This window comes from Drosophila navojoa, chromosome X, assembly GCF_054131105.1.
Source record: "Drosophila navojoa isolate 15081-1374.11 chromosome X, UAZ_NAV_1.0, whole genome shotgun sequence".
Classification (NCBI taxonomy): Eukaryota; Metazoa; Arthropoda; class Insecta; order Diptera; family Drosophilidae; genus Drosophila; species Drosophila navojoa.
The window spans coordinates 10248588-10266823 of NC_142895.1; the positions used below are offsets into that span (position 1 = coordinate 10248588).

The 18236-nt window shown below is 40.2% G+C and overlaps 1 protein-coding gene across 9 annotated transcripts in view; it reads right to left on the reverse strand.

Annotated features, from left to right (window-relative positions):
• Nucleotides 1-18236, reverse strand: part of sdk (sidekick cell adhesion molecule) — a 121342-nt gene that overhangs the window by 22800 nt on the left and 80306 nt on the right. For 5 of the 9 annotated variants that reach the window (XM_089265085.1, XM_089265076.1, XM_089265080.1 and 2 more), the window contains exons 4-7: nt 11698-11874; nt 7842-8595; nt 6871-6998; nt 6306-6545 (exon numbers count right to left, since the gene is read on the reverse strand). In XM_089265085.1, the coding sequence (XP_089121211.1) occupies nt 6306-6545; nt 6871-6998; nt 7842-8595; nt 11698-11874 (1299 nt within the window). The remainder of the gene's footprint in view (nt 1-6305; nt 6546-6870; nt 6999-7841; nt 8596-11697; nt 11875-18236) is intronic. The other 4 variants (XM_089265084.1, XM_089265083.1, XM_089265082.1 and 1 more) reach the window with 2 other exon arrangements.

Genomic DNA, 18236 nt, shown 5'->3' on the forward strand with positions numbered 1-18236 from the left:
CCAGGTGGCGCCACCTGTTGTTTGCCCCGGGCACAAGAAGAGGCTACCAAAGCACAAAGTAAGCAAACAACTTTCAAGTGTTGCGTGTATTGTGTTATTTCAGCTGTGCGCACGGATGTGTGCGGGTGTGTGAGAGAGAGAGAGGGAGAGGGAGGAGGAGAGGGAGAGGGAGAGAGGTAGACAAAGACAGAGAGAGAGAGAGAGTTGAATTTAAACTGATTGCATGACTGCATCTAAATTTCACAGTGTGTGTGTGTGTGGCGCCTTGGCCTGCCAAGTGCCGGAAAATGTTGCCACGCCCAATAGCGCCCAGTGCCCGCCTCTTCATTAATACGTTGTTGTTTGTGGAAACTTTGGTAGCTGCATAGACAAACAGTGAAGCGTCTGCAAACTGCCAGGAAGCAGCGATTAAAATCACTTTGCGTTTCGGGAAATTACAAAATTATGTTACTCGAGCAGCTCAAGCAGCCGGAAAATGCGCAACAACAGCAACAGCAACGTCAGAGGGCCAAAGGTAATGTGCTAAATTGTGCCAGGTGCAATCCAAAAGCCAAACTTATGCCAGCCAAGTTAACAACAGCAGAAGCAGCAGCAGCACCACCAGAAAAAAAGGAAAAGAAATATGCAAAACTTTTGCCAAGAGGCGGGCGCAATTAAAATGCAAACAACTTATGAACCCGACCGTTACCGCTCGGTACGCGCTATCCTGGAAAATAATTTCAAGCCAACTGCTCGCCCTCCCACGAACCAAACGTACCACTCCCCCCACTCCCTCCCGTCTTCGGCGCCACGTGACGCCACGACCATCAAATGTTTTGGAGCGTGCGGCAGCTTAGCTGGCCACTTGTTGCCCCTTGCTGTCAGTTGGCGGTGCCACAGCTAGAAGCATAACTCATTGCTAAATACGTAAATAGAAGCGGATAAAAATAAACATTGGATTGCACCTGTTGAACGACTATCAAATACCTTTTAAACGGCAGCTGGACAAACTCAAGCTTATTACGATATTTATCGAGTATACTCTGTCGATAATTATGATATTGAAAAAGAGAATCTTTAGTTGTATGATCTAATACATATTTGGTGCTAAAGATTTACATACTTATTTGTCGATATTTATCGATATGTCAAAAATAGCTACAATTAAGTCATTATCTAAGAGAATATTTGTGTGTTTTACAGCACAAGATCATCTTAAAATTGTTAGCTGTCTATTAAAGTTTCGATAAAACAATGCTGTAGCTTTACTGTTTATTTTCAATATCGATTTTTATCGATTTAAGATGACAAAGCTATCGAATGTTAAGATATGGTAAATGAAAATCTTTGCTTCTTCACTTCTTTAATTTGTGCAGTAATTTCATCTTTAGTTTACTTTTAACTTTTTCTAAATTGATCTTGAAGTTCTCAAGTTAAATTACGATATTGATCGACTTTTAATAGCTCCCTATTAAGATAAATAAGTGTGATATATTATTAGAGAATCCTTGGTCATTCAGTTCGAGAAGTTATTATCATTAATTTTCTAGACTTTTTCAGATACTCTTTCGGATATCAATCAACTCGTCTCGTACTGGAATGATACAAATCAAAGACATATTTATGCCATAAGATCAAAAATCCGGTGACCGATCTCTGCCCAAGTCCTATATACACCGCCTCAAACGACATTTCCACGATATACTCTAAGTACCAGCGTCATTTGCGTAGGTGACAAATTCTGAGAATGCCAGCCACAAAAACTGAAAAAAAAAAAAAACTGAAGCTCAGATGCTGAGACGTTGTTCGCTTCTGTCTGTCTGCTCTGCAGCGGATTTTCGTTTTACATTTATTTTGCTACACTTCAAGCTAAATTGCACAAATCATTTATTTCAGTTTTCGTTTCTTTGTTTCTTTTGTCCATAAACCGTAATATTATTTATTGCTTTAATAAGTCAAATGGCCTAATTTAGTTAAGCAAATAACATGAATAACTTTCCGCCTGCATTAATTGTATGAACTCAAATCAAATTTCGGGTTTTGGAAAACCTTTCAAGGCGACACGCCTAATTGTAATTTATACCCAAATGGATTACGAATGTGTGAATTCGAATACGAATAGAAAATTAGGCAAGACAAAGGCGAGCCGCAGTCGGTCCATTAGGAGTAGAAAAAGTAATGTGAATTTATGTGGAAAATGTTTTACGATTCAGCAATGACAGCTGAGAGCTGAATGATGAATGAAACTAATCCTTGCCTGGGACTAAAGGACTCAGGTACATTCGAATTACCTTCAGTTCGGGCATGGTCAATGCGCCATGCAGCAGCTGCAGCCATCTAAACAAATTAACTCGAATTGTGAGCCGCGCATTAAGCGAAATGAGAGCTTATTAGCCAGAGCGCCCGAGTTGGGGTAAAGTAACTGAGCCATAAAATAAAATCACTCAACTTAAGTTGACAAAAGTTTTTCAATAAAGCGCGACGCCGACGCCAACGCCAAAGCCAAAGTCGAAGTCGAAGTCGACATGGCTTGGCCCTGGCCGCAGCCAGGAATACAAAATCTTTTAACTAGTTGTAACTCAATGAAGTGCAGCGGGCAAGCGGTTCGCCAGCAAGGACAAATCAGTGGCATTGACTCAAGGCAGACGGTGAGAGAGACAGAAAGAGAGAGAGAGAGAGAGAGGGAGGTGAGTGAGAGCGAGCGAGATTTAATGCGAAAGCAAAGCTCGACACGAAATATGCATCGAAATTTTCAATTTACATGGCCAGCGGACGACGAGAGCTCGACGGGCATGTAAACGTTGCCGAGCTCCATTAAAATGTAACCAAAAATATATATTAGACAGACAGAGAGAGAGAGAGAGAGAGAGAGAGAGAGGGAGACGGGGAGAGGGGAAGAGAGCGAAAGCTGCTCGGATAAAGAAAATAACAGTTGTTCAAGTTCTTAAAGAGCCATCAAATTGAAACAACTTAAACAAGAACTCTGGCCATCTCGCTCTACGCCTGCTCTCCCTTTCACACTCAGACGCCCAGCTTGCCAGCCCAGGGATCTGCATATTTTTGCGCAAAAATGTTTTGGAGACAAGTTGAGCACAGACGTCTGACGCCGTCGCCGCAGTGTCTCTGTGACTTGAGAGCAGGCAAACAAGTTCGCTGCCGACTGCTGACGTCAGCGTCGACGTCGACAGCGACAACAGTTTGTCAAATATTTAAATGGCAGCAGAGAGCTGCTGCACTTTCTAATACATAATTGTTTAGTTGCTGTCAAACGGCCAAAACTTGAGCTGCATCAGCAGCCCAATTAAATAATGTAGCATGCTTTTTGGGGCAGCGAACCGGCTGCACCATGCGGGCTGAAAGGCTGAAAGAATAAGCGTGACATGCGGCAGGCATATATATATATACATACGTATAAATAAATATATATAAATATTTATATTGACTAGCTTCATGCTGCCTTTAGCCTTGGCATTTGGCTGCTGCTGGCCGTTTAAATATATATATATATAAAAAAAAAAAGCTTTAAATTAATTACTATGTTTGAATCTGGATAAATGCGCTATAGAGTTTACGACAAAAGCTGCAATAAAACTATATTAAAAAAAAATTGATTCAAAATAATAAAAAATATGTTTGAATCATTTCAAATTGAAATCCTCATATACTTGTTATGGGGTTTAGCTGCTTTAATAATTTTCTAGCCTTGTGTTGTTAGAGTACTTAATCTGACAGGCTCTGCACTTAATAATAATAATAAAAAAAATAAATAAAAAAATTGATTTTTTAGCTTTTTTTGATATTTTACATAAAAAGCTAAAAATAAGTCTTTTTTTATATTAATAAATTTTTCTTTTTATAATTTGATATAGAAACCTATCCATCTACATATTTATATTTAACATATTTTTTTATATATATTTTACACATAATTTATTAACATTTTTTTTATATATCAGTAAATCTTTTTTACTTTAAGCCACAACAATTTTTTTTTTTTTTTTTTTTTTTTCAAAAATTATTTGATCACTTTATTTTTTATTTTGTTCAAAAAACAAAACCAAATATGTTGCAAAATTCTTTTCAAGTTAAGCTTCGGTTTTAGTTGCGCAGCAAAATTCGTCGAATTAGTCGCATTTCTTATTTATGTATATGAAAAATGTTTGGAAAATTTAAAAATTCTGACCATTCAACAACAGAGTACTGTTAATCCTGCTTTAATTATTTAAAAGTAAATTTGAATTTGTCTGCTCTAAAATGATCAAAGTTCAGAAAGGAATTTGCCAAATAATAAAAGCTCGAAATCAATTCAAATATGCTGCTGGGCTTTTGTTGAGCTGCACAAGACCAAGAGTATATGGATATATATATATATGCATATATGCATACATATACGCATGCGTATGCGTGTGTGTGTGTGTGTGTGCCTGTTTATATGTATTTGCTGAGCATATGTCCTTTCGTCTGTCTTTATTTTGCGCTATATTAAATTCATAAATATGCAAAATTCTCCCATGGCAAATACAAACAATGTGCATGTGTGTGTGTGTGCGTGTATGTGTGTAGGTGTATGCATGTATTATTTAATACAAGCTACAAGCCTGTTGCAGACTAGGCCAGGCACTTAATGACACTTGGTTGCCGCAGCAGCAAGTTTCTCAAGAAAATCCATGAATATTATGAACAAGAACAACCTCGATGATAATAATAAGGCGCACACAATGAGAGCGCGTACAATATTAATGATAATCATAATGATAATTATTAATGTTATTGCTAGTAAACGATACGGCCATAACAATAGCAAAAAGTCATGCATATTCATGAAATGCCTTCAGCTTTTCCTCTTGAGCTTGAGCAAACAAACTAGAGTTTTGTCTCTATTCAGATTTCAATTGCAACCCATGCACAGTTAACAGTTAACAGGTAAATAAGTGATTATCATGTGGAATATGTGTAGCATATGGAAATGTATATGACCTCTCTATTGTTTGCTTGCACAGTCAGAATAACTGAGTTGAGTCCCTCTGTGCACATATTACGTGGATGGACAATGACTGAACTAAAGTCCATCAATGCCAATGAAGGATCCATGTACTAACAACTATAGATATACAGACATACGTAGTGCAGATATATACATACATAGATTAGTTACTGCTAAACAATATGGTTCAGTCTATGCGAAATTTCATATAATATAATATTTTATACGAGGTTGACTTCAGAAGTACAAGGCGATCTGGCATCTCTGTCAGAAGCTACAAGGCTGCCAGATGGATCAGTCGAATAAGGACAACCCTGTATATATATTTATATACACCTTTACCAGCTTAAGACTAAAGAAATGTTAGGCAAAAAATATATATACATATATATATATATATATATATATATATATAAATATATATACATATATATATATATGTATATATATTTTTTGCCTAACATTTCTTTAGTCTTAAGCTGGTAAAGGTGTTCTAGTCGGATGGACGGACAGTACTAAATCGCCTCAGTTTGTAGGCCTTATAGGATCTTACATACACGGCTCTTACATACATTTTTGATAAAACCAATTTATCCAGATTTTCCATTTTCAAGAATTTCTGAACTTATATGAATAACAACAAAAATTAAAAAAAAAAATATATAGTATATATTTAAAATATTTAAAATTTATATGGTTAATCCTTAAATCTATATACCAAATGTAGTATAATTTATTAGTTTGCTAAAAGAAGGAAATTGTGCAAAATCTATTTAAAGAGTTAATTCAGTAGAGCTCAAGTCAGTTCAGGCTCTACTGAGCCGACTTCAGCTCAATAAAAGTTTAGTTATTCAATTATTTAATTTTTGGTTAATAATTATGGTATTATTAATAATGACGAGAGTGTCACAGTTAACGCCAACTACAAACAATGGGAACGGCAACAGTTTGCGGCACGTTGATGATTTAATGCGGCATTTAAAATATGAGCATAAAAAGCTAACAAATTGCCACAATTATGTTGCACTTGAGCCAACCCCCAAGTGGGGCCACATGGGGCAACATTGTGTATGCCCGTGTGTGTGTGTGTGTGTGTGTGTGTGGGTGTTTCTGTGTGGCACTCGTGCTACGTCTGTTTGAGTGAGTGCAAACATGAATGAGTAAACTGAAAATGAGTGCGTTTTGAATGCCTTTCATGCAAGTGCAGAGTCTTATATATAGTACAGTTAATGTAAGAGCGATAATGATCTAAATGTGAGTGAGTTTGGTTCTCAATTCGAGGTGCAGTGGGTTGAGTAGTGAATGTGAGCTGTGAGCGGTTTTGCATTCTTGATGCCCATACCAAAGCGAAACTCCTTGCGTTTATTACCCTTGCCAGGGTGTTTAGCGTTCATGCCCATGCCCGATCCCGATCCCGTGCCCGAGCCCGAGCCCGAGCCAGAACCCAAGCTCGATCCCGATCCCGATCCCGATCTCGGACCCGATCCCATGCCAGCATGCGAAGCTCGCACCCGCAAGATGCGCGGCTGTGCCAGACGCTTCACGCGCGGCTGCGGCACAGCAGCTGCTTCGGTTGTGGCTGCTTAATGTGGTTGATTGACATGAATGGGTTTATATATAGAGTTATATATATATATATATTTGCATATGTTAGTGTTTTTTTTGTTTGATCATAACAGAGACAACAATGGGGAAGAAAAAGAGACAGAGACAGCACCGTTTTAGTAGATTGTTTTCATTAGGCGCAGCTCAAACTGTTTCTAGGAAGCGAATTTGGTTAGTAGAAATGCAGATATGATAAATATATATATATATATATATATATATATATGTATAAATGAAATGGTCTTTAAGTGGGGAATGCAATCAGTCGATTCGCATCAATCGATTAGCAGCACTTGACTCACTTTTCACACGCAGCCAGGTGTACGCGGACTTCTCGCCAGCCTCGTTGGTCGCCAGACATTGGAACATGCCCTCATCCTCCAGCGTCAGTTTTTTAATTATCAGCGTATTATCGGCTTTCACTGAGTACCTGCAATACGTTTAACATTCATGAGCTGTAATTATTCACAAACATATCGAGGCTCGCCCACCATACACCGCCCACTTTGGCATACCGACCACGCTACTAATTGAGCTTTACGCCTATTAATCGAAATCGCTATGCTGGCATATTTCTGAGCTCAGCTCGGTTGAGCCTCTCGATTGCCCCGAATACCGATTTAACATATTTAATGCGTATAGATGGCCGTTCTGCTGTAATCTACATATTTTGTAATTGTGCTCTATTGATTTTGTGGTAATTTTCAACACTGGCCGCAAAGTAGCCACAGTCCATGGCTAAAAGAATTCGTAATTCCAATCGCAATATATGAGTGTTGCAATATTTAACCTTTTGGTGTGTTGCAAAATGCAGTCAGAGTTGTACAACACTAAACTGCACATTTTACAGCACTGCACAGCTATTTCGATACAAAAGTGTTAAAAATACAGTCTAATAGGGTTTCATAAACATTAAATTTCTTTCAGCTCATTACTTCAGTCTTTACCCAACACTGTACTGCTCACTTAACAACACTGCTTAGCTATTCTAATATAAAAGTGTTGTAAAACACTGTCTGCCTAACAGTTAAGTGCCTTAAGTTCAGACTTTGCAGCACCGCTAAACTATTTTGATGTACAAGTGTTGGAAAACGCTGTCTGACCTAGACTATCAAACACTAAATATAATTCATTTGATATTCGAGCATCTAGCCAATATAAAACCAACTCTTTTACAAGAACACTCAACTATTCTAAGTATTTAGCCAACACTAAAACCTAAATTGTACAACACTACTTGGCTATTTTAATATAAAACTTTCTTCACACTTACCCGCCACTTAGTAGCTGCGCTTCGATGCGTTCCGCATTGCGGAACCATTGCACCTGGGGCGTCGGATCGCCCACCACATCGCAGGGCAACATCACCTGACCACCAAAGTCGCCAAAGGTCTCGGCGCGCATGGGCGTAAAGAACATGGGCGGCTCCAGGATGTAGACGTGGGCGTTGGCCGTGACCGTCTGAAAGCCGCCGCTGCGCAAACGCACCTGGCAGGTGTACTCGCCGGCATGGGAGCTGTTCGCCTGGAGCAGGGCCAAGGTGCGATTCCAGGGATTGTTGAGCGTATGCAGAATGCCGGCGTTTTCCACGGGCAGTCCGTCCTTCAGCCAAATGGTCTCCAGCTCGTGTAGGGGCCGTGCATTGGCGATGCACTGCAGTTCGGCCACGCCCTCGCCGCGCTTCAGTTTCAGATCCTGCGGCGGTACGATTATCTCGGGCGCCACCTCCACAAACGGATCGCCTGTGACATTCAGATAGATAAGGGCGCTCGCCTCCTCCCTGCCCAGTTGGGTGTTCATGGCGTGTGCCCGATACGCCTGAACGTCCTGCTTATCGGCGCTGAGCACGATCAGCTGATTGGCTTGGGTCAGGGCGTACTTGATGTCATAGTTGAGCGTTCGATTCTCCGCCTGCCAAGAGACCGAAGGCTTCGGCACCGAATCAATCGCTGGCATATCGAATATGGCCGGATGACCGCTGACCACGGTCAAGTGTCCCTCGTTCTGGTTCTCGAAGGTGCCCATATCTGTGTGTGGGAAATGAAAAGCAAACAAATAAAAACAAATGAAGTACACTGTAGTGAAAAATGTGTGCCAGCAGCACAGCCCTCTCCCCCCTTCCCCACTTCCCCACTTCCCTTCTCCATCCAGCAGAGAAGCTGACTGTGTCACGCGAGCTAATTGAATCAGGCAGCAATGGCCTCTGACCTGCGGGCTGGCAATTTTTGTTTAACCTCTTATCAAGTGGCACAGCGCACAGGCACAGCGCACAGACCCAGCATGCCCCACTTCACTTCAATTCAGTGTGCTGAAAAGGCAACCCTCTCCAGGGCCCAAACTATGAGCTCTAAAGGTTATTAGTTCAGTTTAAGCGCTCTCCTACAATTAATTAAGTGCTCAAGACGCTTCAGTTCAGCGCTGTCTTGGGTCACTCCTATGCAGCACGAGTCGTCATCGTCGTCGTCGTCATCATCATCGTCGTCGTCATCGTCATCGTCATCATCAACGTTATCAAGCAGCTCGTCAGCTTCATGGCTGGTGTGCCCGAAAAGAAGGTCACCAGCTTGTCAAGAGCTCGATTTATTAGGTTCAAGCAGTTGGGTAATGTGTGGTGCACACACACACGCACACACACACTCGCATACCCATAGCCCAAGTGTCGGCTCAGAGTCTTACACATTCGCACGGGCGCTCTCTCTCTCTCTCTTTCGCACTCTCTCGGCATGTGCATTACACTTACAGCTCTCTAATTGTATGTTACTCTGCTCGGCTGTGACCCTATTGCCACAAAACTGCTTGCTCTTCCTCTTGCTCTTGCTGTTGTTGTTGTTGTAATTAAGTTCGCATTTAAGAAAAATTAACAGCTATACCTATAGCTAGGCGAGCTGTGTGACAAGCGTTTGATTGGCAACCAGCCCTTAATTGCCAGCTTGATGGCCTTCCCAACTCTCTGCTCTCATGACACACACACACACACACACACACACACACCCCTCTCTCCCTCAAGCATCCTTGTCACTTATCAAGTTGTCAGTTGACACATAGCGTTGCACGTGACTCCCAGCTGAAGTCAGCTGCTGCTGCAACAACTCAGCAGGAGCCGCAACAGCTGACAACAAGAGTTGCCATTGTCTATGCTGGCAATCGGAGCGCCATCTCCTTGTGCTCCCTCTCAAGTGCTTCATCAATTATCTACTTACTGCTTATAGCTAATAATAACTAATTGAACTAACAGTAATAATATGTGTGCTCGGCATTATCAGAGTGCCCCTTGTTCTTTATATACAAAATAATAATCCCCAAGCACACTTCCAGGCGCGTCAAAGTTTTCATTTTCCTTCTCGATCTTTGGTCAAGTTTCTGAGAACTTAGATTGCCCTGGACTTTCTTTCGAGAAGGGGGTTAAGATAAGCCTCCTACAGAGTTATTTCATTTCAGACAATATTATTGAAACGGAAGACGAACGAAAAACTTTCAAATTCATTTCATAATCATTGCGGACTTGCTCTTTCTTTAACTAGATGAAGCGATCGCTGGTAAGTTGAAACATCTCTTAACTCTTATCATATGTACACCCATTAAATATGTAATATTTGGGGTATAGTACAAGTCTTTAAGCAAAAGTATATAAACTTTTGCTGAGCTGCAAAGTCCATTAGCCATTTCCCATTGATCGTCTCTCTAGACTCGTTCATCTCTAACTCTTTTTATGAAGACTTAACGCCTTGAAATCTTGTATTTTTCAACAGCTTCCTACTTTAATGAAGAATTGTAGCTCTAAATGATATCGCGGCTATCGAGCACCTCTACCTTTTCGATAAATATGACTTCTATCAGTTCTACCGTTTCGATAAATATTACCTCTTCCAAATCTACCGTTTTGATAAATATTAGCTCTTCCACATCTACCGTTTTGATGAATATTACCTCTACTAGCACTACCGTTTCGATGAATATTACCTCTACCAGCACTACCGTTTCCATAAATATTACCTCTTCCAAATCTACCGTTTTGATAAATATTACCTCTTCCACATCTACCGTTTCGATGAATATTACCTCTGCCAGCACTACCCTTTCGATAAATATTACCCCTTCCAGATCTACCGTTTCGATAAATATTATCTACCAGCTCTACCTTTTCGATAAATATTACCTCTACCAGCTCTACCGACTTTACCAAGAAACATTTCAAATTGATATTCAGCACTTGCCTAAGACCGAAATTGTCTAGCATTCAAGACTGGAGTCTCTCGTGTTTTACTATATTCACTCCTAGCTTATATTCATAATTCAGAATACATGATTCCTAATTCATAATACGAATATTCATAACATTCATTTTGTTAGTTTCTGAGCATAACCAAGTTTTCTTTACAACATTATTGATTTCTGTTCTGTTGTCTAAGCTCAACCTAATTCACATGTCAAATATTGTTAAATAATTGCTGTTCATAACGTCTAATTATAAATAATGAGCAGCTGTGCTACACTTGCCTAAGACTGTAAATCAAATGCAGCTGTTACCGTAACAAGAGCTGATTAGTCGCATATTTTTAGTTAGCTTTATATAGAGTTATACCTATATATGTATTTACTGTATATTTATACATATATCATTAAAATCAGCAGAGGGAATGCATCTGTTTCTGAGTCCTTTGAGCTATATTTTTCAATAAGGCATTTCATATGTTTGGTAGACCATAGCTCTTCAGACAGTCAAGCAATCAATCAGTCAGTCAGTCAGTCAACCATTTCAGCTAGTTCTATTTATTTATAAATATTTTTCCATATGTTTTATATATATTTTATTTATGCTATTTGTGATACAAACCACATTCGAGCCACTTCAGCTGAGACTGAGCCTTGTTGGACCAAGTGCTTAATGGTTATGGGTGTGTGTGCGTGTGTGTGTGCATCTGAGTTCAATACAAAACATGTCACATTGACATGCAGACAGGTAGTTAGAAATGTGTTCACACGTCATAAGCAGCAGGCTAATTACAATGGCTTGATGGAACACTTGAAGCTGAATTTGTCACAAAGGGACAGCCAGCAGCCGATACAACTATATATACATATACATATATATACGATATATATATATATGTGTGTGTGCTTGTACTTACAGGCAACAACAACTTCACTCTTCTCGCTGAAAATGGAGCCAGCCTCGTTTCTGGCTATGCACTGATAGCTGCCAGCATCCTCGCGCTTCGTGTTGTGAATGCGATAAAATTGACTGGATGAATAATCGGCAACGGGTATGCCATCCTTGAGCCAACGATATGTGGGCTGTGGTGAACCTGTGAATAAAGTGCAAGCATAATGCATAAGTAAAGGTTCAATTGGGTGTACGTAGATATGTATGCATGTGTACGTATGTATGTATGTGTGTGTGTGTGTGTGTGAGCGTAGATTTCTGGTAGGGGCACGCATTGTGGCAGCAGCAGGGGGAGTAGCAGCAGGAGGAGTAGCAGCAGGGGGAGTAGCAGCAGGGGGAGTAGCAGCAGGGGGAGTAGCAGCGGCAATTCGTATTTCGCATTTCGTATTGTTGCATAATGAACATGTTGTTAAAAACCATATCTCCTTTCTTATGCAGCATCTATTCTATATGTATATATATATCGCTCTCTCTTTCTCTTTCTATCTGTCTGTCTCACTCTCAGCTGATTGCGATTAAATCTTGTGCTAGCCACGCCCAATGCAAAAAAATAGAGGATATTACTTATAGTTCTTGCTGCGAGTGTGTGTGTGTGTGTTTGAGTTTCCGTTGCCTATCGAGGGACCCTCGGCAGCTACAGCAGCAGGAGCGGGAGCAGCAGCAGGAGCAATAATGGCAACACAATGATAGCAGCAGGATGCTGGGCTCTCTCTCCCTCTCCCTCTCTCTCTCTCTCGCCCAACGAGATCTGGCACACAATTTAGCCAAATGCTATCGCAACGGGCAGCTAAATAAACGACTTTGCCATTATTGTTACAGAGACATTTTTGATACCGATTTGCCGTCGAGCATTTAATTTAAAGTTGATTTATGTGCGGCCAAAAGTGTTGAGAGTTCCTGTTGCTGCTGCTGCTGCTGGAATTGCAATTGCAGTTGCAATTTCGAAACTAAAATTGGATATGGCCTTTGGCCAGTTCGACAGTTCGCCGGGCTAAATGAAGCATTGAATAAAATATGCGCTTTGGCCAACTATGTTCGAGAGTCTCTACTCCCTCTCTTTCTCTCTGTCTCTCTCTCTCACTTTCTCACTCCATCTCCCTCTATATACAATATATATTTATATATAAACTCATCGGCCTACCGTGAATGGCAATCTAATCGCATATTGTCGCTCGCCCACGGCATGCAACAGGATGCGTCCGACTCTGCAGCAAGTGCTGCCCCTTTTAGATAGCCAAAAAACAGAAGAACCGTTAGCCAAGGCAACTCGACAGCTGCATGTAGTTGGCAACACTTTAACAACCAATCAATAAACCATGCTCAACGACTAACTAATGCTCTGCCCTCTCCACTCTACTCCAAGGAAAAGCCCAATTCGCATATGCATATGCATATGTATTATCAAATTCCATAGCAGTGTATACCCCTCACTCCATGCTCCATACCAGGGTATTTATATGGCGCTGTAATGCCAAATTACATGCAAGTGCGATGGAGCCAGATAGAATGATAGTCAGCTGGTTGGATTGTTAGATGGATAGATAGATAGATAGATAGGCAGACGGGGGGGAAGATGTGGCCAATGGCAATGCAATTGCATTCAGTTGGCAGCACTTTGGCAGCAGATGAAATCGAATTGGGACAGACAGCCAAAGCCCAAGCCAAAGCCAAAGCTGAAGCTAAAGCTGAAATGCTAGAGGGGAGTCGAAACGAAATAAAAAGAACCAAAGCAACAGAATAGCCCGTAAGAGAGCCAGTGCCAACAAGAAAAAGAAGAAGAAGCAGCAAGAAGCAAGAAAGAAAACGTGAAGCAAAAGTAAATGCCAAAGGCAACAAAAAACGGCAAAAGATGCAGGCGAAGAAGAAGCAGAAAAGTTCCTTCAAGTGTTGGCCGGCATAAAAAGTTGGCCTGCAAGCGGGGCGCTGGGCTAAAGTCTATTTGAGCATTTGGGCAATGACGCAGCTATAAAATTACAATTTGGGGAATTCTAAGGCAAACACACACAAAGACACACACACACACACACAATTGCAGAGCCAAAAGCTCTCTTTAGTCAACAGCAGCAGCAATGCAAGGCAAATATAGCCAAAGCAAATGCACTGAAAGAAAGAGAGAAAAAAAAATAAAACAAGAAGCAGAGTTCTCTCCAGCGATATGTGTCAGCGTTAAATCGAAGCAAAGGCCCCAATAAGCAGAGGGCAACCAAGCCAGCCGACCAAGCACACACACACACACACGCACACACAACTGAATGGCCTCAGTGCTCGACTGGCCAGCGACCAGCGTCCAGTTCAAGCTGCTGCCTATAACATGCTCCCTCTCTTACTCACACACACTCTCTCCCTCTCTCTCTCTCTTTCTCTCTGATGTTTGCACAAGTGAGTTTTTAATAACTAAACTGACAAAATCCTTTAAGCCCAAGCCACAAAATCGAGCCAGCCAAGCGTCTGGCAGAGCCAACGATTGAAACGAATCGTAATTCGATTCATTTGCTAGCGCCATCTGGCTGTGAAGACTGGCAGACTGGAAGACTGGTGCATTAGCAGTATCTATACTACTCTTGGTACAATTCCAATGAATATAGCTTTGAATGTATATCTCTCGGTATAGGCCAGATCTATGTAAGCCTCTCCAATTCGTTGCTATCAGATTTTTATAAGATATATCTGTAGATAATTTACAATAGTTCCTTCTTCTAGCTGTGATAGCATATAGCTGGTGAGCTGATACTATTTTGATTGTATTAGATTTTTATAAGATAGCTCTTAAGCTCTGTATATTTTGATAAACATATTATAGGCAATCCTTCGTTCTGGACATGAATATCTTCACTACGATGTCAATGAACATCTTTTTCAAATCTCTCTATATCCTTTTATCTATAGTTAATAAGATCTATCCTCAGTTTATGAGATATTTTCATTCATATATCACCTGAGTTCTCTACCTATAGTTTATAATAATGAACATACTATTTAAGATCTCTCTATATCTCTCGATCGATAGTTAATAAAGTCTATCCTTAGTTTATGAGATCTTTCCGTTCATGTATCATCATAGTTCTCTATGTTCTCAATGAACATAACTTTTAAGATCTCTCCAGATCCGCCTCTCTATAGTTTATAAGGTCTATCCTCAGTTTATGAGATCTTTCCTTTCATATTTCACCTTAGTTTATCTATAGTTTATACTAATAAGAACTGAATAAACATAATACTTAAGATCTCTCCATATCTCTCGATTAACAGTTAATAAGTTCCATCTTTGGTTTCTCTCCTTTCTTTCATATTTCCACATATTGCTCTATTTATAATTTAATATAATATTAAAGTAGATTGTGCTTCATTTGCTGACTTCTTTTGCTACTATTTCAATTCAAATTTACCTTAAGCTTGCCTGGACTCGAACTTTGTTCAATATTTAATTATAATATTACAATATAACTTACTGCATATACCGACTAAATATATCTATTTGCCTGCTTCATTCACATTGTTGGAGCTTGGCTAGACAAACGTATCGATTGCCAGTTCAAGTCCCTCGAGCTAACTTAATGCATATTTCAACTCTTTTGGCTAGCAGAGGTCACACACACGGCTAGTAGTCCTCTCTCACTCTCTCTCTCTCTCTCTCTCTCTGTGTGTGTGTGTATGCGTGAGTGCTTTAAATGAAATTCGTTTTTGCACTCAGTGACTCAATCGCTCAATCAATCAATCGTTCAATCAGTCAATGTCTAAGCAAGCGACTGCATATAAATAAATTCAATAAACTGACGACTCCACGCAACAAATTGCATTTTCACGCTTCCATTCGCTGCATGTGTGCGTAGCTAATATATATATGTGTGTGTGTGCACATATGGGTGTATGCGTGTGTGCACCTCATCCTCTTCCGTTCGCTGGCTGGCTGTACGGCTTGGTGGTGCATGCCTCGCATAAACAGCGGAAATTGTTTGATTTGTGGCTGTCTCTTTGAAGCGCTCCACAGCTTGCCAACTTGTCGTCTTATGTCACATAACTCGAATCTCTCTCGACATCGTCTATCTCTCTCGCTCTCTCTCGCTCTCTCTCGCTCTCTCTTTCTCTCTCTCTCTCTCTCTCGCTTGCTGGATTCATAACCTCGGTAAATTGTCAAACGGCTGCCAGGGATTACGATATCTAACCAGAACCTGGACCTTTCTCAACTGCGTTCACATTTGCCGATTCCGATTCATTTGTGGTCATCGGCGGTTCTGTTCAAGAGAATACCCTGTACTTTTGCAGCTCTAATAACTCTGATTGCCATACAAAACTCAACTGAGAATCATAATTATGCTTATTACAGGGCATTGTCTAGTCGTGCAGGGCTTGTGGCTAGAATTTTTATTTATTCTTTTGTGGTATTAGGTCTTAGTCCTTCGTGTTGCACCTATTTATTTGCCCTCAGTGACGCAGAGGTCTCGTCGCTTAGTCACCTATGTGTGTGTGAGTGTGTGCCTGTCTGTATGTGAGTGTGTGTGTGTGTGCAACTCTGTGGCAAATGTTTGCTAAATTATGCACAGTGCAATGCGCCGACGCCGCCCTTTGAGTGCCGCAGCAGCAAAAGGCAAAACACTCGCCAAGAGGACATCTGCCAAGTGTTGCCACAGCAACTAAACACATAGGTATGTGTGTGTGAGTATGTGTGTGTGTGTGTGTGTAGTTGTCGCCGTTGCACTCAAATTTAAGTAAACTTAAAAAAACAGCAACAACAAGACAAACAACAACAAGTCGAATACCCAGCTTTAAATGCCTGACTAGCAAATACCCTACACGATTTGAGCTTTAGCTCATGTTATATTATATTATAGATAGGCTTGTCCTCAATTGATGTACTATATTATGGATACAGCTGTGAGCAGGCGCAAGTTTTATATTCCGACAATTTTTATGATTTCTCCTTTAATTTCCTTTTTAATTTCTTCTTAAATCTTTTTCAGTTTCTTAATGCATTATTATCATTATTATTATCATTATTTTCTCTTTCTTACTCTCTCTACCTCTCTCTCTCTCTCGCTCTTTATTACTTATTTAGTTTTTCCCTTTTCTTCTTATTATTTTACTTTTAATTCAATTCAAGATTTTTCATAAATATTTTTCTGGGTTCTTTTAATACTTTCTAACCTATCAGAATTCAATAATAATAATAACAATGATAAAATAAGAGTAATAATGACAGCTATGCAAGGAATTCATAGCTAAACATTGTTATAAAATAAAAATATATCGGATTGGTGATATTATTAAACTTATTTTTTGTTATTATTCAGGCTTATACTTATACTTATTTAAATCATCTTGAGGTGAGACAAGTTGAGACTCTATCAATCTCCTCTGAAATAAATAAATATCCAACTGATCGAGTTTTCCAAATATGCCGCAATGAACTATCGATAATTATCGATTTCTGCGATGCAATGGGCAGCGAGAGTCACATGCAACCCGTGCATACCCACTTCGCGCGCTGTACTGGGTATTTAAAGCGTCTAAAAGGCTTTTCGCAGCACGTTCGTCTATTCGTCTGGTGCAGCTTGCAACGCTTCGCTTCGCTTTACTTCACTCTCCACTGCTCTACTCTGCTCTACTCTACTTTACTTTACTTTGTTTTACTCATCATGCTGCAGTTGTTTTCTCACACTTTTGGCAACACTTTTCACTTTCCACTCTTTTGCATTTCCATTGTTTTTCCATTCGCGCATCTTCGCTTCAAGCTCTTTTTCTCTTATCTAGCTATCTGCCTGCGCTTTTTAACCACAACTGATGGTCAGCAGGCAGACAGAGAAAGAGACAGAGAGAGAGAGAGAGAGAGAGAGAGAGAGAGACAGATCTCTAGATGCACCCAAAGAACTGCAAGTGTGTCAGCTCCCTATGCGGTTGGCACCGCCTGCGGCGGGAGGTCTAAATTGTGGTTAGCCAAAATTGCCTTTTTGAATCAATCAAGAGTCTAGTTAAAGGCCTATGTGAGTTCTCTTAGGAATGCTTACTCAATTGGCCTAAATGAAAAATGCTATGAGAATTATTAAATATTGTTTTAGATCTTACAAAATTTTTGATTGACTGTAGGCATAGAATTCTCAACTGCTTACGGCTTGAAGAGTTGGCCTAAGGCATCTCTATTGATCTTCTAAAATAGCGATTCACTACAAGGAAACCCTCTCCTATATGTAGTCTCAAGTAAACTAATTAAAAAAACATTTTGCTCAGGCAAAACTCTTGCCACTACCTTGCAGTGATAATCAGTAGCCTAGGGCAAAAAATATCTAGAAATTTCTTCAACTAGCTAAACAGTCAACAGTCACCTGACCCAACAGTTTTTGTGCTGGCTAAAGCCTTCTTAATTGACTGCTTTGTAATGCTCCAAAAATACATGACCTCAAGCCGCTTTGTACAAAATTCAAATGAAGAAAGGTCGCCAAGCCCATTAGAAGTTTACCTATTTATGTAGGCAAATATAATTGTATTTTTCGACATGTACTCACATAATCA